We start from the raw sequence: 20,892 nt of genomic DNA, 5'->3' as shown, positions 1-20,892 counted from the left end.
TTGGGATGGTGTACGCCACACCACCAGTGGTGTACCTTGGTACTAATTGCATTCTTCTGTTTTTTCTTAAAAATGTAATTGAAATAATTTAAATAAATTTTTAAGAATTACATGTTGTGTAAAAAATCATAAAGTTTTAACTAAAGGTAATAGTATTTAGATTTGGCAAATAATTATGAAATTAAAAATTGAAAAGTGAAAATAGGTCCGAGGTACCTCACCTTCCCCTAATATGTCTGGAAAGTTAATTATTAAATACTTTAATATTTTTTTTCTGATTATTTATTTTATTTATTGCAAACTAAATAAAATTAACTACACTGCCCATACAAAAGAAAATCAAAGAACTACTCCCCCCCCCCCCCCCACATGTAATGTTTTTAAAACAGTAACATTATACATTTTAAAACTAAGAACAGTGTCGCTACCCGCATAGGAAATGCTTCTCAACCCTGTTTGAGGTTGGGACCCACAGGTTAGTGTATTATTTTGGGGGCATCAAAGACTCAACAATTATGGCTTGTATAAAGCATACAAGAATTGGAAAAATATTTCATCATGCGTATCCTGATAGTGTCAGCCATTGCAGAAAATTTTCAAATGATACAGCTTTTGAAAACTTTTAAATTACTGATTGTTCAACATTTCTTTGTGTTTTAAATATCGCACATTTATTGTTATTTTAAGTCGGTGGTTGTCAATTTCATCTTTACAGTCCACTATTAAAGATTGATTTTGAAGCTTTATTAGTGTGGTGTAAAATAGTTGTCTAATGCTGAAACTTTTATATGAACTGGAACCAAACCACACCTATAAAGTTCATGCTTCCAAACTCCAAACAGTCCTAACTAGTGATTGAAAAATCTTATTTCTTCCTTCAAAAGTCTTTGAATACACCTTGAAAATTTTTTCCAATTTTTAGTTTGAGTATTTTTATAGCAGTACTGTATTAGAAAGCTTTTTGTGGTTCTTTTATATAAAATTTTCAAACAATTCATACAGCAAGTTATATAAAAACATAAGAAGGTAAATTTTGGAATGAAAGTTACAAGTCTTTTTGAATTTCAAAGTAACTTTGTGCCTAATTACTTTTCTTTTTTTTTTTTCAAATTACTGTAAGTACATAAGCAGTTAGCATGTTTAATTTAATCCTCTTGTGATTTTTGATGAAATATTACATTCATTTAGCAAAGATGCAAAGATGGTAAACATGTTTAACTACATTTTCAAATTTTTATACTTTTTCAGGTTCCAATTACGTATGATATAATTGATAAATACTATTTCAGATCCTCCTTTTAGTTCCAGAGAAACTTTAAGAGCTTGGCAGGAAAAGAATCATCCTTGGCTAGAACTTTCTGATGTTCATAAGGAGACAACAGAAAACATCAGAATTACTGTGATACCTTTTTACATGGGACAAAGGGTAACGTTTTTAAGTAATATATTAGCAAGTTTTTCCTTTAGCGAACTTGTATCTGATCACTACTTTGTAAATTTATGCCACAGCCATGTAAATTATATTTTTTAGGTTGCTCAGAATGCTGGTGTTTACTGGGTAAGTTTTTTCAAAATTAATTTTTAAGGTTTTTATTATTTTTATAGGTATAACAATATACTAGAAATTGCGTAAAGAGCAAATGAACCCTTAATAACATAAGCACCAGGAAGTTTTTGGTAGCTCAAAGCTGTGATTAAATAGTTGTTAGCATACATGTAAATATATATGTTCCAACTCTCGTTACTTACACAAATAAGATAAGTCCTTCTCTTCTACGACACTCACATTTAATTTCACACTAAACACAAGTACAAGTACGAACACACTTAAACACAAATAAGTGACACTGAAGTATAAGTTCCCATCTGGAACCATAACATAATTTTCTACAGAGTTCCCGTCTGGAACACTTGCTTGTTTCCGCTCAAGCATCCGACTCCCATCTCTCTTGCGCGTTTTCTCACTCTGGAAAGTTTCTCTCACAAGAGGGTGCTTTGTGCAACAGTTTTTTACACAAATCAAAAAACAACACTGCAAAACGAAAGTTCACAGCATCGGGCATCCTGCAATACTGGCGTCCTCGTCAGCATCACATCTACAGAACATCTACTTAAAAGAAAAACTGAAAAGATAAGAAAAAACAAATTAAACATGACATTAAAGGATATTTGTAGACCAGGGTTTCATGTGGTCAGCTGCTGTACTAGTTTTGTTTGGTCTGTCGTGGTGTCCAATCTTCACGACATCATAACGATCATGAGGCTTCACTGCTGTCACACGATACGGTCCGAAAAATTTCATTTTCAGTTTTAATCCAGAACCAAATTGAGTGCGCTGGATGGCTATTAGGTCATCTGTTTTATACTCGCGAGGTTTTTTCCTCTTTTGATTAAACTGACGGCAGTTTTCTTGCTGTATTTTCAAGATATTGTTCTTAGCTTCTTCTCATAGTTTTTCTCTGTCTGCCATAACACATTTAACAATTTCATCTTCTAACAACTTCTGAATTCTCACCTGGACCTTTATCAGATATTATCCGCGATGGACTACCGAATACATTGCTCTGTAACTGCAGTTTTTCAATAGCATCTTCAGATAATGTGGATTTTACTGGATAAAACCATACAAATTTTGTAAACGCATCTACCACCGTAAAAATATGTTGGTACTGTTTGTTTGTGGACGGAAGAGGTCCAATAAAATCACAGTGATAAGTGTCTAAGAGGACATTATTCTTAGGGATTGGGTTTAGCATTCCTTCCCCTTTTCCTCGCTTCTTATTGCATAAGATGCAGCTTACACAATTAGCTACTACGGTCTCTACTAATTTTCGTGCACTAGGAATATAAAAGTCTTGTTTAAGTACCTCCTCAGTTTTCGATGCGGAAAAGTGTCCTTGATTGTGTATGTTTCGTATAATTTGCAATTTCATAGCTTCAGGTATAACTAACAATCCTCTACTGTTTTCGTATTTATACAACACACCATTTTTAAGAAAATGACCGTTTTGTTCTCCGTTTTGTTCAATTAATGTTTTAAGTGTTTTAACCTAGTCATCAAGTTCTTGAGCAGCTGCAATTTGTGTTGTAATGGCATCTTGTGAACGCGTTACTACGCAAGCAACATTACGGCTTAAAGCATCGACATGCTTCATTCGTTCACCCTCCCTATGTTTAATTTCGAAATCAAATTCTTGTAAGAACATTACCCATCGTGCTATTTTTGGAGTAAGATCCTTCTTGTCCAATGTCTTTTGAAAAGCGCTACAATCTGTAATTATTTTGAATCTTGATCCCAGTAGATAGTGTCTAAACTTTTTAAGAGCTTCTATTACTGCGAACGCCTCCAATTCAAAAAGTGCAATACTTTTCTTGTGTGGGTGATGTTTTCTTAGTGAAGTAATAAATTGGGTGAAATTGTCCTCCTTTGGATTGTTGTAATAAAATTGCTCCAAACCAATGACTACTAGCGTCCGTGTGTAACTTTATAGGAGCTTCTTGGGTAAAAATATGTAAAACTGGCTTCTGTATCAACATTTCCTTAAGTTTAACAAATGATTCTTCTTGTTCACAATTAAATTCGAAGGATTTGTTACCTCGCAGAAGATTGCTTAGGGGCTTGGCTATCTGCGCGTAATGCGGAATAAATTTTCTAAAGTATCCTGTAAGGCCTAAAAAACTTTGAACCTGCTTCAATGATTTTGGTCGAGGAAATTTTTGAACTGCATGTATTTTCGTCGGAGATGGTTGGATTGTGTTGTTTTCTATTATGTAGCCCAGAAATTCAATTCTTTTCTTCAAAATCTGAGTTTTTCAGAAATTGAACTCTACTCCATACTCGGTAGCTATTTTAAGAACTCGTTTCAATTTAACAAGTCCCTCTATTTCATTTTCTGATGGAATAATTAAATCATCCATATAAATACTGACTGTGTTGTCGCGCATTAAATCTCTGAATATATCGAAAATGTATCTTTGGAACACGTTCGGTGATACGGAAAGACCAAATGGAGCTTTTAAAAATTCATATTGACCCTTTGTTGTCACGAAGGCAGTATATTTGGTACTTTTCGGGTCAATGTCCACATGGAAAAACCCATTCTTTAAATCTAACGTTGTAAATACTTTAGCTTTTTCAAGATGATCCAAGACATCTTCAATCAAAGGCAACAGAAATTTATCCTTTATAATTTTTTTGTTTAGTTGTCGGTAATCAATGCATAGTCTGTATGATAGGTCTTTTTTATGACATAACACCAATGGCGCGCTATAGTTTGAAGAACTATATTTTATTACTCCATTTCGTAACCATTCCTCAATCTGATCATCAACAATATTTTGTTCTGCGAAAGAAATACGTCTGGGAGATAAACTAACAGGTTTATCTTCTGTCAAAATTATATTCATTTTCACTTCGGAATTCTTTATCTTGAGTGTTTTATAACAGTTAATTAATTCTAAGACCTCTGCTCTCAACTGTGTATTAGCAATATGAGTCAAATCTAACTCATGGATATTTATCCCGTTAACAAGTGTAGCCAAATCGTTGATGCAATCATTTTGTGATTTACTACTGTTTATTTCAGTATCATCTACACCCACTACTAAAGATTCATTTGGGTTCCTTACTTTTCCCTCCTTGGCCTCAGCTGGAAAACTTTGACCTTGCATTTCGGCTTCTGAATTAATTATGCCCTCTTCAACTGAAATGAACGGATCATTTCTTCTCCCTGCCAAAGTCATTTCGATCCCTTTTTTCTGCTAGCTGATTTGACATGGATGCATTGATGGAAAAAAGATTAACTGAATAATTTTCTCGCAATCCTAGAACCTTTAAAGTAGACCCCGATAATGAAATATTAAATTTGCTAATTACATCCATTCCAATTAAAATATCACAACAAAGATTCTTAAGAAAAAACAGTTTCACGCGAAATTTAAATTATCAACAACAATATCTGAATAAAAATAACCAATAGACTTGACATTTTCATTTCCAATACCATTCAATACTATATCACAAGGTATTAATTCGGGCTTTCCGAGATGCTCATAAAAATCGGATTTGGCAATTGACAAATCTGATCCGGTGTCAAAAATTGCATTTACAAATTTATCCATAATTTGAATATTTTTGAACAATTTCTCATTTCTATTACGACATGTATTAATTGAAGGTTTATTTACATCATTGATATTAACATTTTTATTACATTCATATTTCCGATGACCATCTTCATTACATTTTTGGCACTTAATTCCCCTTGCTTTGTTAGGGCACTGAGAAATTTTGTGACCCATAGCATTGCAACCGAAACATTTGATTTGCTGGTTTGAAGAGCTTGCTTGCGAACGAGTTGGCGATGGTTTGGTTTTACCGTCATATTTCAAATTATTTTGAATTTCATTGGATTTTGGATCTTTCGAAGTCCGTTTTTTAAGGTGAAATCTTGCAGTCTCATACTCATCTAGTTTACTTACTAAATCGGTTACTTTATTTAATTTTGGAAATTCTTCAACAAAATGATCTCTAGTTTCAAACGGTATTCTTCTCTTAATTTGATCAGCAACAAAAAGATCTTTTAATTCTTCAAAGTTGTCGATGTCTAATCCCTTAATCCATTCTTCAAGAAAGTTGTTCAATTCGTGCGCGTAATCACGCCAAGACGCATTTGCTTCTTTTTTATGAGTGAAGAAATTCTGCCTAAATTGCTCTGGTGAAAGTTTAAATCGCTTTTATAAGATCTTTTGAACATATTCATAATCGCTGGCTTGTGGGTCCGGTTCTCGTGCTACTAAATTAGCAATGCCTAATGGTAGAAGGCCTAAAAGGTAAACTACCCAATTGTCTTTTGGAATGTCCAATCGACTTATTTGTTTTTCAAATAATGAAAAATAAATGCTCAAGTCACTGTTTTTATCGAAACGAGACATAAGCTTAGAAATGTCAATTTGAGGTGACAGTGTTAAACTTGTAAGCTGTTTAGATTCTAATTCTAATCTCTTTAATTCATATTCCCTATCCTCGAGTTCCGATTTTGCTTTTTCTTCTTTTTCATCCTGCATTCGCTCGAGAATAGCTCTAATAAATTCTTCATCATATTCTTTATCACTCGTTATTATTTTAACTAAATCTGCTACTTTAGGGTTTTGACATACTGTCAGCCCAAGCTCATCAACTAGAGTAAGAAGATCATTTTTTCTAACTCTGGCTAGGTACGCCATATTTCAAAATTACAGAACTTGGATAAACACAGTAAAAATAAATCAGTAAAAAGTACTCACTGCCACTTCTTGAGACTTTCCAGAACTATAGCCGAATTCTATACTAATTCCATCCTAACTCCATCCGGAACGGGCCACCATGTAAATATAGATCTTCCAACTCTCGTTGCTTACACAAATAAGATAAGTCCTTCTCTTCTACGACACTCACATTTAATTTCACACTAAACACAAGTACAAGTACGAACACACTTAAACACAAATAGTTGACACTGAAGTATACGTTTCCATCTGGAACCATAACATAATTTTCTACAGAGTTCCCGTCTGGAACACTTGCTTGTTTCCGCTCAAGCATCCGACTCCCATCTCTCTTGCGCGTTTTCTCACTCTGGAAAGTTTCTCTCACAAGAGGGCGCTTTGTGCAACAGTTCTTTACACAAATCAAAAAACAACACTGCAAAACGAAAGTTCACATACATGTTACACTATCTGCTATTTTCATAACATTTGAATTTGTTTGCAATAATTCACTGACAGTTCTCTTGCTAATTCCACTTGTATTGAATAACAAGAAACTCGAAAAGGTATTGCTGTCAAGTTGGCGTAAATGTAAAAGAATATGAAAAAAGGATAACAGTCGAAACTGCAACCAGTCGTGTTTTCTGGAATTTAAAATGCTCATTTTTGTGGATTGGAACAACTAGCTTGCCATATTGCCTTTCAATACCACAGTTTCTGAGTGGCTTTGCAAGTTAGGCAATAACTGATCTGTATGGAGCTCAATGCACAAACGTTCTTTACTTTTTGGATGACCCTCATATGATGCTATGTGTATTTGCTGTTAGTATTTATTTGTAAAAGCTGACCTAAATTGCAAATTTGCATCTAAATTAAATTGATTTAGGGCATAGAAAGAAAGGATATAATGTATAGTAGTAGTTTTTAAGGCATTATTGTATTTAAATCTGCACAGTAATTTTACTAAAAAATATTACTAGCTCTTGTAATTTTTTTTTTTTTTTTTTGCATGATTTATGCAGTGGCGGTACTGTATTCGCTTGGAAAATTTAGGTGAACTAACAGTTCAGCTTCGGGAAAGACACTGGAGAATATTCTCACTCTCTGGATCATTAGAAACTGTTCGAGGAAGAGGGGTTGTTGGGCAGGTAAAGACATTTTCATATACCTTTTGAAATTCAAAAACTTATTCTAGTATTTATGCAATGGTTTCAGTTTTTTTAAATTAATCATTTAGAATATTTTTGTATAAAATCAATAGAGTAAAAATCCTTAAAATATTGTAGATCAATTAGTAAATAGTATTAACTTTAAAAAAATAATAATAATAAAAATAAAAATAATAATTTTTTTTTTCTCCTTTAATATTTTTCACTATTTTAAGAAACTAATATATTTTGTGGCCCTTTCTCCTTGGGCTGAGGGCAATGCTGGAAAGAAAGTGAATCCTTTCTTGTACAGTCGACTCTTGCTAACTCGAAATTGAAGGGAAGACATAAAAAATTCGAGTTACCGAAAATTCGAGTTATCAAAAATCTTACAAAAAATCATTCTATTTAAGGTATAAGTATTCTTATATGCCTCATTAAAAAAGCGAACACAAAATAAGAACATACCTTACTTTATTTAAAATATCTGTCAAGAAAAGTTTGACGGGTACTCTTTTTTTCTCTCCACGTCAATTATATTTTCCAAATGGGAAATAACATTGAATGTCTTTAAGTCCATATCAGGTCTCGATTCAATAAACAACCACTTCACATGCATGGCACTTTTTGCTTCATTAAAGGTTATCTTTTTTGGATGGATAAGTTCTTCACTCTCATCATCTTCCTCTTCTGAGAGTGGTCTAAATTCATCAATTATGTCTTTGTCCGATAAATTTCCACACACTTGAACATCATTATCTATGTTGACAAAGTCTCAAAATGTTGTTACATGATCTAGCTGCAGAGCTTTTGACACTAAACTCCATTCCTCATCAACTACTTCCTCAATTTCCTTTTCTTTTTCTTCCTCTTCTGGGTGGATTTCCTCAGCAGATGCTTTATGGAAACCTGCCTTTCTAAAGCAATTTGCTATTGTCTTTTGTTCAACGCAATTCCAGGCTTTATCAACCATTCTCATTGCTTGCAACACATTTACAGAAGGGTTGCTTCCTTCATCAATTTCAGCAATGCATTTTTTTACGACTTGATCACGATATTTTAGTTTGAAATTTTGGATGATTCTCTGATCTAACGGCTGTAGTTTTGAAGTGGTATTGGGAGGAAGGAACTCCAGTTTTACAGATTTTAATTTTGTTGTAATTGAGCTTGGATGGGCTGTACAGTTGTCAACAAATAGGACAATCTTGCGGTTTTGACTAGACATTTTGCGGCCTAAATTTTTCAGCCATTTTTCAAACAATTCGGCTGTCATCCATGATTTTGTGTTAGCTTCATAATCCACAGGAAATGATTTAACTCCAGCGAAACATCTTGGCTTTTTTTATTTTCCTATCATTACTGGCTTCATTTTTTCTGATCCATCCATGTTGGTGCACAGTAACAAAGTTACTCGTTCCTTGCTTCTCTTTCCAGCCTGGCAAGCTTCCCCTTGCACAGCCATTGTTTTGTCAGGAAGACATTTAAAAAATAGACCTGTTTCATCGGCATTGAATACATCTTTGTCGTCATACTCTTTTAGAATTGAAGACAGTGATCCCTTCCATTCTTCGCAGACTTCTTGACTTACACTTCCACTTTCTCCACAAATTTTGTAAAAAGTGATATTGTTTCTTTTCTTGAAATTTTCAAACCAACCACTGCTTGCTTTGAAATCTGTAAAGCCCAGTTGCTTCCCAAAATTCTCCGCTTTTTCTCTCAATATGTTTCCACCGAGTGGAATGTTCTGGGTACGGCACTGGGTAATCCATTTTATCAAGCACTTTTCTACTTCCCGGTATTCCACTATCTTCATTTTTTTCCGATCCCCTTGATTGTCATCAAAGTTTTTCAGAATAGTCTCTTTATTTTTGAGAATGGTTGAGAGTGTGCTGTTCAAAATGCCAAATTCCTTCGCAATATCTATCTTTTTCTTTCCCCCTTTTTTAACCGCATCAATCTCCTTTTTTTTTTCTCTGCAATAGAAAGTGTAGTGCATTTTCGTTTTCGAGGACACGTTTTTCTTCTCTAGAGCGCATAAATGGGGAGAGAAAAGGGATAGCTGTTTGAAAATTCAAGTTTTAAGGGATTGAAATTTTTTTAAGTGAAAGGGAAAAAAAATCGAGTTACCGAAAAGAAGGTGAATTTAATTCGAGTTAAAGAGATAAAATTTCATTAAAACGCAATAAAGGTGCAGGGAAATACTTTTTTTTTCGAGATATCAAAAATTTTGAGTTATTGAAGTTTGAGTTATCGCGAGTCGACTGTAGTAGTAAATCCACTAGTCTAATATAAACTAACATTATAGTAATATCTTGGTAGACTCACTTGAGACAGGCAGAAAGAGAATGACAGTGAGTAGTTGTCCTTCCTTGCATTTCCTTGATCTATTTATTACCTTACTAGCTGCATTGCATGGTCTACTAAAAAAAATCAAATTTGTGTCAAGTGATGCATGGTGAACAATAAGGCAAAAAAAGTGAATTTTCCCGTCAATGTTCAGAAAAGAGCAATTTTCTGATTAAAAATTTAAATTTAGATCTCTTCAGATTTTTTTTTAAATCCCAAAACTTCAGTCATCTTTTTTATTAACCAGCATCAGGTGTGATCTTTCCACATTGCCATGGCCGTTAGAGTGATGATTGTTAGTTAGATGAATTTGCATGGATTAATAAATTATGTTCTGAAAATTTCAGAAAAATATTTAAATACTCCGACTAAAAATAATTCTAAAATTAACTTACATCATCTTAACATAATTTTTCCAATCTATTGTGTTCCACAAAAGCTATTAAAACTGGCAAAAAGTGCACTTGGTATTAAAAAAACAAAACAGAATATGAAAGCTAAATCCATTACTCTTTCCCTGCCATTTTGGCAAAGCTCTTCAGAATCCATCCTGCCCCCCCCCCCTCCCCATCTACTCCTCTACTACTCGGAAGTTATTAATGTGGCCTAGGCTGTTTTGGATCAGTTTAATTCCACTGCACTATTCCACTGGACAAGACAATAACAACAATACATAAAAAAAAGTTTTCACTTATTTTTCCCACAAATAACTGATTACAAAACAGATGATATTTTATTAAGAAAGATCACTCTTTTTTTTAAAAATATTCTTCATGTTTGTTTTTTATTTCCTTCCTTCAGGAAAATAATATTATCTGCTAGGAATCAAATCCTGCTTTATTTAATTTCAATTCCATAATCAGAAACAGCAAACGATACTTTAAAAATGAAAGTAAGCCTTGTTTTCGAATGTGAAATCAACTTAAAATGAAGAATTAGGCGGTGTTCCAGTTATCCCTCAAACTTTGGGTAAAGTTCATATTTTGTAGCTTGTTAAGGGTTTTCAGATTCTGCAAAAAAAAAAAAAAAGACTTTTTTTCAATGAGATACTCGTAATTTACTGATTTTCTATAAAAGTGGAATAAAGCCTATGTTGTATGAAAAAGGTAGCCTATGTTCTATTCTGCACCCCTGCCAATGTGTATAGAAAATTTTTGTGAAGATTGGTTGAGTAGCTTAAGGTGTGAAAGAATTATAAACAAACAAATATACAAAGAAAGTCACTTTCATAATAGCCTACTATTTATATTCACTACATAATAGCCAATTATCGAGTAACTCTCCTGATGTCATCAACAATGAAACTCCCACCACCGCATGATAATTTGATAATATGTTTTGGTAATGTTTGACATGATGGGAAATGCTTTATTGTGACAAGGCTAAACTGGATTGAGTAACTTGACTGTTTTACTGGTAAGACTCATTTCAGGGGAATGAAGAAATGAAAAAGTGGTCAACAATGAATGCTATCTACTGGAGTTAGGGTTCAAGTTTCAACTATCAAAACATCACCAAATATTGATCAAGTCATAGTTAAATTACTTTCTTTTAAAATATGCCAAAATCTAAATATTAAAAAAAAATGAACTACATTTCTTGTTTCAAAATGATTATAAAATTTTTATGGAATTCTGAAAGAAATTTTAAGCATATCTGATGATACAATTGATTTATATGAAACACCAATGTAATTCACATGCATTATGTAAATTATGTTTAGTGCCTTACTATTGGAATATTTTGTCATAAAGCAACCAAATTAGAAAATGAATTCATTTTATTTTGCATAGGAACCAGTGTTATCAAAAATCCAGCCAGCTTTTCAGTACAGTAGTCATGTGAGCTTGCAGTCACCATGTGGTCATATGTGGTAAGAATAATATTTTAAAAACTTTTTTTTTAATTTTAAAATACTAACTTGTTGCAATTAATATTTTCAATGAGAATTATATTATAGCTAATTTATTTAATCCCTGAACTTTTACTGTGAAGTGTGTGACATAACTTTACTAGTGTGACTTTATCAACTTCTTTATCTTAAGAGTATGCTATGAAATGATTTTAGTTAGTAGCCCCTATGAGTTTTCAGTGCCTTTTTTCCTGATTATATTTCCCACTCTTACTTAAAACATGTAGCATTTTCAACTACTAACCAAGGATGTTACTTCTCTGATGTTAGGTCTCCCAACAGATTGTTTATTATTCCTTATGGAGAAAGTTAAAAGAACCTTCATTCTAAAAAAAAAGGACTGAAAAGACCTTAATATTAACTTTTAAAGATTAAAATCAGAGGTTAATCAGCTGTAGTTATCTATATTGCGGATTGTTTATAATCTGCTAATTTGCCAAGTGAATTTTTTGCATCCACCAATAGTTCCAAACTCAAGTTGTTGTGCTCCCATTTTATTTAAAACGTCAACCTCAAAATAAGAGTTATGTCGAGTGATGCATGTTCAACTATTAGGCTTAAATAATAGCGGAATAAAATTTCACATCAAAATAATGATTCTTAAATTTCGTTAATGGCAAATCTAAAACTCCGCAGTGCAAAAAAAAAAAAAAGGATGAATGGCCACAAAATAATCAAAAGGAGAAAAATTTTACCTCAAAACAAAAAGAAAACATTTTGTTACCAGTCAAAAAAAAAAAAAAATGGCAGCAGATCAAAAATGATTTTATTGTATCAATTTAAATTGAACTCACCCAAACGATAAATTTCCAATTTGATATGGATGCTTCATTAGGCTTAAAAATGAGTATAACTTTGTTTCCTGGAGATTTTACAGCCTGATTTTTTTTTGAAATTCCAAGAAAGTAAATCTACTTTGGGGGTATTTTTCGTGGGCTTTCAAGGTGAGACTTAATCAAGAAAATGAGATCAAGAAGTCTGTTGGGTTACTAACTGGACACTACTCTCTTAATAGACATCTTCATCTGATGGGTGTTACCGACAATCCTTCATGTACAGGATGCCATATGGCTGATGAAAGCTAATTCATGTGCTATGTGAATGAGACTTCTACTCAGTGCAACGATTTGAACACTTGGGATACCACTATTTAGATCTCTGGGAACTGCCTAGAATTTCGGTTAGGCAACTGCTGAAATTTATTTCTGTTACTGGGCTCCTTCAGTAGTCTGAGCAGAGACAGTACAATAGACCTGCGGTCTCAGCGCTCGCGCTAGTTTCAAGCGCCCTCGTTTTCACTTCATACTTCATAATCAGGAAAATTAGATAGTTATTTCAGGTAGAAAAAGCCCATTAATGCCTTTTTCGTGTCCTAAAGTTAAAATTTGAACGTTTTGGTACTCTTTTGGCATTTAAATCCCCTTAACGTTCCTTCTTGGGTGCCCAAGTACCTCCCTGCCAAATTTGGTCGAGATCCGACATAAACTGGATTTATATAGGGAACGTACACACACATACATATGCATGCATACATACATTCTTTGTTTTGTTTATATAGATTTAAAAATTATTGTGAAATAGGTGAGAACGACATTTCTATTCTTCTTACTCAAAATGGAAAAAAAGGGAACGGCTTTTGAAAAAACAAACTTTTAAGGACTTAAAACCAAAGAAGGAACTTTCAAGAAGGTTGATCTCAAAATGTGACTCTAATCAAAAGCTTTTAATTTTTGTTGCACTTTCAAATTTAACATGTGTTTCAAATATATTTTTACTATTTTCCAGACTTATTTTCCTGTGGAATAGAGAACCATGGGCGGATTTATGGGCGTAGGCGGATTTAAGACTAAGTTCCTGGGGCGGCAGGATTTTTTTTTTTTTTTTAGCAACATTTTTATTGCCCACCACTCCCATGTTTTTGTCTGTTTCCTGTGATGCATAAGTCCATGCTTTACTTTTTTGTGTGTCGTTTTCATTAATGTGTGTTTTCATGCTGTCCTTTTTGAATTGACCTTAAGAGAGGGAGCTGGTATCGAGAGAGTGACGCAGGGCTCTCTTTTAAGTGGGAAACAGAATATCTCCAATTTTAGGGGGCTGGGTGTTTCTCCCCCAGAGGAAATTTTTTAAAATGGATATGAACTTCTGCATTTTGAAGCCTTATAAAGGTTAATTGGATAGACATAGAAATTGATAACTAGATTATACAGTTGTACAGTATTGTTCAAACTTTGTAAGAAACAGCCGTTTTAAGTTTGAAAGAAAAAATAAACTATAGATTTCTCATTACAACAACCTTTTTTTAATTATAAGTAGTGCAGAAAACGAAAAGGTATAGAGGTAGTGTATCATTTTTTTCCTGGCTAAACAGATTAACAATATGAAGTAGAAGTAATTAGAGCCCACTTTGCTTAGGATTTTCAAAGACTTATCTAATTATTTTCAAGGACTCTAGAATAAATAAAATTATTTAACGCACTTCATTTGTGCTTTCCAGTCTCTCATATTTTAGTACTTGATTGTACATTTTTACAGTCCTGTTCTAACTTTGTGAAAAATAGCTATTTTAAATTTAAAAGAAACCATAGATTTCTCATGACAACAACTTTTTTTCAGTTGCAAGTGGGGCAGAAAATGAAAAGAAATAGAAGTAGTGTGTATTTGTTTCTGTGATAAACAGATAGACAATATGCAGAAGAAGTAAGATAAAAGCAATCAATACAAAAGAATTTCTAAAATACTGCATTCGGGATTGAATAAATACAAGATATGAAGCATGTGAGTCACAAAAATTTATTTCAAATAATATGTTACAAACGTAAGAACCATGATTTTTACATTTTTAATACAGGATGTGGCAAGGAGCTGAATTTGACATATTTTGGCATCCCTCCCCCTCTACTATTTGTTAGAAATTTTTAAATTTAAGGTTTGTAGCCATACGTTTCCAAATATTCAAGGTTTTCAAGCACTTAAAAATGAAATTAGTTTTTTCAAGTAATTATCATTTTTTAAGAGACGAATCATGAACTTTTTTTGGGAGTTAGGGACCCACTTCAAAGCAGGGGCCCTAAGCAATAGCTTGTTTATCTTATAGGCAAATTTGGCCCTGTTTGTAGTTCGCTCCTACCTGCAAATTTTTGCTTGATTTTTTTGTAATTTTTACAAAAATTTGTCAGTTTTTATGTTTAAAGGATTTTTATGATTTTACCAGTCTTTGTTAGGTTTTTATAGACTTTTATAAAATTTCAGCAAATTTTTTCAAAACTTTTGATGACTCAATTATTTAGATTTCAATAATGACAAGGATTGACTCACTTAGACTTAGATGATTATGACTTACCTTACTTTTTAAACAGTACTTATAAAGTAAGTAAAATTGTACTCTCCTTCTAAGTAAAAAGATTCATTTAATCAGAACACTCAGATAACTGAAATTTATTCAGTTTGTAATGGTATTTATTTTCTCTCTCTCTGTCTTAAAAAAAAGAAAGAGAGAGAAGGAAAAAAAACTATGTTTTTTAGAATTTCCCCCAAAAGGCCAATTAATCTACCAAGAACATAAATATTATGCACAAATATATTTGAAACGTAGACACAAATCATAAGGAATAAATCGTTCTGTTAGGGGAAATGGGGAGGAGGGGAGTTTTTTCCCCTTTGCTTTAGGTTCTAATTTGTTAAAATAATCGTCAATTATTTTAAGTGTTGCAGCTTAATGTATAGCTCGTTTAGCCTATATTTTCATTCATATACTTGCCCAAATGGTTTTCAGTAAAAAATAGTGAATTTGGACACATTTTCAGCACCCCAGTGACAGATGTACTATTTGTATTTAATATTCGTTTTTTTTCCTTTTCTTTTCTTCCATCAGAAAAGGACATTCGCTTTTCTTTTCATTTTCATTGAACTATTAAAAAAAGAAAAAGTCATGATTTTTTTGTTTTAAGATTTTGGAAGATGTGTTTTACTATATAAAGTCCTCCCAAAACTGGGTGAGGGGCATTGCCCCCTATAAATCAACCCATGCCCTTCTGAACTATTCAAAAAAGAAAAAATATTTTCTTTTTTTTTTTAACTTTTGGAAGATGTGTTGTTACTACATAAAGTCCTCCCAAAACTGGGGGGGCATTGCCCCCTCCGCCTCCCATAAATCCGCCCATGTTTATTGGAGGGCAGAGGGGGGCAATGCCCCCCAGTTTTGGGAGGACTTTATGTTGTAACAACACATCTTCCAAAAATTTTAAAAAATATATTATTATTTTTTTCTTTTTTGAATAGTTCAGAAGGGCATGAGTGGATATATAGGGGGCAATGCCCCCCCCCCCCCAGTTTTGGGAGGACTTTAAAAAGTAACAACACGTCTTCCAAAATCTTAAAACAAAAAAAATCATAACTTTTTCTTTTTTGAATAGTTTAATGAAAATGAAGAGAAAAGCGAATGTCCTTTTCTGATGGGAAAAAAGAAAAGAAAAAAAAACATTAAGTACAAATGGTACAGCTGTCACTGGGGTGCTGAAAATGTATCTAAATTCACTATTTTGGACTAAAAACCATTTGGGCAAGTCAGGGCCGCGCTGTCCCTATGTGCAAGGTTGTGCGACGTGTTGTATAATATATTCAGACATAATTGGTCTTGCCATTTAAACAACCCTCTATTGTCATCATAAATATATACGTATCAATTTTTTCATTGTTTGTCTCACTGTCCGGTAGATGGCGCCATGAGTAGACATCAACTGTGTTTTTTCTGTGGGATATAAGAAGTAAGATCACAGAGGGTTTGTGTGGTATTTTGGTGTGTGGCTATCTTGTAACATGGTGCTTTCTTTTTTTCATGTCCGAATGGGTGTATTATATAGAATATTCACCTTACAGGTATGAAGTTAAATGTTCATCCATCCTGTTTTGCAACGTACATTGTAATTTCTTTAACTTACCAACTATTTTAGACTTTTAAATAAAAGCTTTTAATAGCAGAAGTATCTTTCCTTGTAATGTGTAATATTCACTCTGCTTAGTGTTAGACAGTATTAGAATATGTCGGATATCTTCGCTTATGGCGTTTGATATTCTGTACATAACATTTGGTTATGGGCAGTTATCATGCTAGTTCTAGTATTTAATTGTATAAGTAAGGAAGAATATTTTTGAATGACCTTCATTATTATCGCTAGTATTTTGAATAAAAGTGAAATTATCATTTGTTTTCCACTTAAACATACACCTATTCGGACTTTGAGGAAAATTGCACAAGATGGCCGCCAAGTATAAACAAGAATGAAACGATGTATGAAGATGGGGAGGCCATGTTTTATCCCCATATAAAAGTTTTTATTTTAATAGTAATAGTTATTTCTCACAATTTTTTGAGAAACATTGAAATTTTAATGAGGAATTTTTCGGAAATTGTAAAAAAAGTAGAAATTGAACTTTAAATTTTTTTTGAAAAAATTTTTTTTTGCTGGACTTGTCTGTCATTTCCAAATTGAAATATGGCACTAATTCAGCCTGCAATTGAAAAGCTGAGTGCAAATAACTACGCAAGTTGGGCCAGAGACATTAAATTCATACTCATTGAAAGAGGAGTATTTACGACTATTAATACTGACACTCCTGAAATAAATAAAGAGACAAATATTACGGCTAAAGAAGTTGATGATTTTATATCTAAATCGCAGACTGCACTTGCTCTCATCTATTTGAGCATTACTCCATCATACAGACAAATCATTGAGTCATGTGATACAGCGAAGGAAGCCTGGATTCTACTGAAGACACATTACGAACCAGATAATCGGTCCAGACATATGCAGCTCTTCTCTGAACTATTAGTTTGCCGTCTACAACCTGAAGAGAAAATTGACTTATTTTCGTCAAGAATATGTCACATCGCCGAACAGCTGAAATCCATTAAGCAACCAGTTCCTGAAATATACTTGACCTTTCAACTACTAAGACATCTGCCTGATGCATTTGAGCCAATCGTCCAAGCTATTCTCAGATGGGATGACACTAAGTTTAACTACAGAGATGTGCTCCTTGAGCTGATTTCTGAGGAATCCCGCCTACTCCTTAGAGAACAGGACAGGACCGCCAATTTTCTTCCAGAGGTCCAGTACACCAAGAGGAGGATGAGATGCTACAGATGTGGACGATGGGGACACAGTAAACAGCAGTGCCGTGTTCTGACAAAAGCCAGGAGTGACGACTCATCTTCAACGGAAGCTGACCGTACTACAGGTACAGACAAGAATCTGAACAAGAAGAGTAGAAATAAGTTTCAAAACCAAGAAAAAGTCCAAGAAATCTTCCAAAGGACATTTCGACTCCAGAAGTTCTTCCGATGAACATTCCGACTCCAGAGATTTTTCCAGTAAAACAGGTACTCTTTCACTTTTTACACAGGCTAGCTATACAAGCAGCAAACAAACCCAGAATGCATTTGTGTTTGATTCGGCTTCTTCTCATCATTTTGTAAAAGATAAATCTTTTTTTGTGGACTTTACTCCAATAAAAGAAGAAATGTCAGTAGCTGTAAAGGGTAATACTTTTCCAATTGAAGGTAAAGGAACTGTAAAATTGAAAATAGGTCATCAAATTTTTAAATTTACAAATGTCATGTATTGTCCAAAATTGCGTAGAAACCTGATTTCTGGTCCATCAACTTGATGTTAAAGGAGCAGAATTTGCAGGTGGTAAGGGTAAGGTAAAAGTAACTCGGCAAGGTCAGTATCTTTTTTCAGCCACTCTAGATAATGGTGTTTATTATGTTTATCCAAAGGTTCTTAAGAATATCCCTAAAACGGTTCATTTCGAAGCCTCTGTTGTTGAAAATAATGAAATGCATAAATGGCATAAACGTTTTTCCCATGTTAGCCCTGAATTGATTGTAAATACATGTAATCACCAATGTGTCAAAGGTCTTCCTAAACTTAAAAGTAAGAATTTTTTTGTGAAACATGTCAAATTAACAAGCAAAGGAGAGTATCCTTTAAATCTTTAGGGGAGGTTACAACTAAAAAACCACTGTCTCTTCTTGTAATGGACATTTGGGGACCTGCCAAAACTGTAGGTAAAAAGGGGGAAAGATATTTTTTGAGCATAATTGATGATTTCTCACGCAAAGCAGCAGTTTACCCTATACGTAGTAAAAGTGATGCATTTAGAATTTTCAGACAACATATAGCTAGAGCTGAGAGGTTTCTAAATAAAAAAGTAAAGAAAATTAGAACTGATAATGGTCGCGAGTTTGACAATGAACAGTTTACACAATTTTGTAGGGAAAAGGGTATCAAACATGAATTTACAAACACATATAGTCCAGAAATGAACTGAATTTCTGAACGCTTTAATCAAACTATTATAAATGGTGTTCGTACAATTTTAGACGAAAGTGGGTTAGATAGAAGTTTTTGGCCCGAAGCGGCATTGTATGTTTCTTATACATGGAACAGATTATGTCACAAAAACCAAACTAAAACTCCTTTTGAATTGTATGGAGGAAGACAACCCTCAGTAAAGCATTTAAAACCCTGGGGGGTACCTGTGTTTATGGGAATTCCAAAACAATACCAGGGTAAATTTGATGCAAAAGCAAAGAAAGGTGTGTTTGTCGGCTATGCATTCAGAACCAAAGGTTATCGCATATGGCTTCCTAAAGAAGACAAAATTGTTGAGACTGTTAATGTATCTTTTAAGGAATCTTTACCTGACAGACAGAGTAATACTGGAGCAGTGCTGGGTTCCAAATGTAATAATGAATCTGATAGTTATGATTCTAATAATAAGTCAGAGGTTGAGTCAAATGACAGGTATTATATTACTTCTCCTCTTAGGTACAGTAAATCACCTTCGGATGAAGTATTAAAATCCAAAACAAGTGAAAGTACAACCCCTTGTACAAGTTTAAGGAGGGTTACCTGGGAACGAGAAGCAAAACCTCGACCAGATGGAACACGTACTGATATATATTACTATGAACATGGGGAAAGGGAAAGATTAAGATCACACAAGGATGTTGAGTCATATTGCAAACGAAACAATATTTTATATGAAAAAGAACTGTTTGATTTCAAAGGTAGTAATACAAGCCAAGGTATTGTCTCAAATATTCAATCTGAATATTGTCACTCAGACATTTCAGACATTGATGGTGATTCAATCTTATCTAGTTCAGATTCTCCTTCTGCTAACAGTTCAGCATGACTAGGGGAGGTCACAGTTCCCAAAACTTATAAGCAAGTAATAAAATCTTTCCAAAAAGACAGGTGGTATCAAGCAATGAAAGATGAGTTAGAAATTTTTGACAAGAGACAGGTCTGGGAATTGGTAAAATTACCGGAGAAAGTCATTCCATTAGGATGCAGATGGTTTACTCTATTAAGAGAAATGACCAAGGGGAGAGTGTTCGATATAAGGCAAGATTATGTGCACAGGGTTTTAAACAAGTAGAAGGCGAGTCTTTTGATCTCTCTTTTAGCCCTGTTGTCAATATAAGTATCATTCGCTTCTTCTTCTCTCTACTTGTGTCATGTAAAGGTTGGACTCATTTGCAATGTGATGTGAAGTCGGCTTATCTGTATGCCCCCTTTATCTGAAGAAATTTATCTTGTTCAACCACCGGGATTTTGTGTAAAGGGAAAGGAGGATTATGTTTACAGATTAAAAAAGGCATTGTATGGTCTCCATCAATCTGGAAGAGTCTGGTATTTTGAAATCAACAAAATTTTAACAGAATTAGATTTTGAAAAGTATAATTGGTGTAATTGTGTATATATATTCAAAAGTGATGTCATATTACTACTTTATGTAGATGATATTGTCTTATTTGGTAGATCTGAGAAACATATTAACAAGGTTCTAAATTTGTTGAAAAAACATTTTGATTTAAAAATACTTGGTCAAACTAAAAAGTTATTGGGAGTTGAATTCGAGGAAAATGATAATTCTATCTTAATTCATCAATTAAGTTACATAAATGAAATATATGATAAGTATAAAGAGTATAATCCTCCTATCTCTTCTCTCCCTATAGCCAAGGGTTCTGTTTTTTCCAAATCTCAATCTCCTCAATCACAAGATGAAATTAATGAAATGCAAAATTACCCTTATAGAAATCTTTTAGGCTGTTTTTCTTTTCTGGCAAGCCGTACAAGACCAGATATTTCATACGCTGTAAATGTTTTCAGCCATTTCCAGAACAATCCTGGAATGGTTCATTGGTCAGGTCTGTTAAAATTA

General features: G+C 33.5%; 1 protein-coding gene across 4 annotated transcripts in view; it reads left to right on the top strand.

Moving 5' to 3' along the window:
• LOC129221586 (polymerase delta-interacting protein 2-like) overlaps positions 1-20,892 on the top strand; it is a 60,719-nt gene that overhangs the window by 18,755 nt on the left and 21,072 nt on the right. For 3 of the 4 annotated variants that reach the window (XM_054856097.1, XM_054856096.1, XM_054856095.1), the window contains exons 7-10: positions 1,290-1,426; positions 1,532-1,558; positions 7,269-7,394; positions 11,534-11,613. In XM_054856097.1, the coding sequence (XP_054712072.1) occupies positions 1,290-1,426; positions 1,532-1,558; positions 7,269-7,394; positions 11,534-11,613 (370 nt within the window). The remainder of the gene's footprint in view (positions 1-1,289; positions 1,427-1,531; positions 1,559-7,268; positions 7,395-11,533; positions 11,614-20,892) is intronic. The other variant, XM_054856098.1, reaches the window with a different exon arrangement.

The sequence above is a fragment of the Uloborus diversus genome, chromosome 4, assembly GCF_026930045.1.
Source record: "Uloborus diversus isolate 005 chromosome 4, Udiv.v.3.1, whole genome shotgun sequence".
NCBI lineage: Eukaryota > Metazoa > Arthropoda > Arachnida > Araneae > Uloboridae > Uloborus > Uloborus diversus.
The sequence above is the reverse complement of the archived record's forward strand: the minus strand, read 5'-3'. Positions and strand labels throughout refer to the sequence as shown.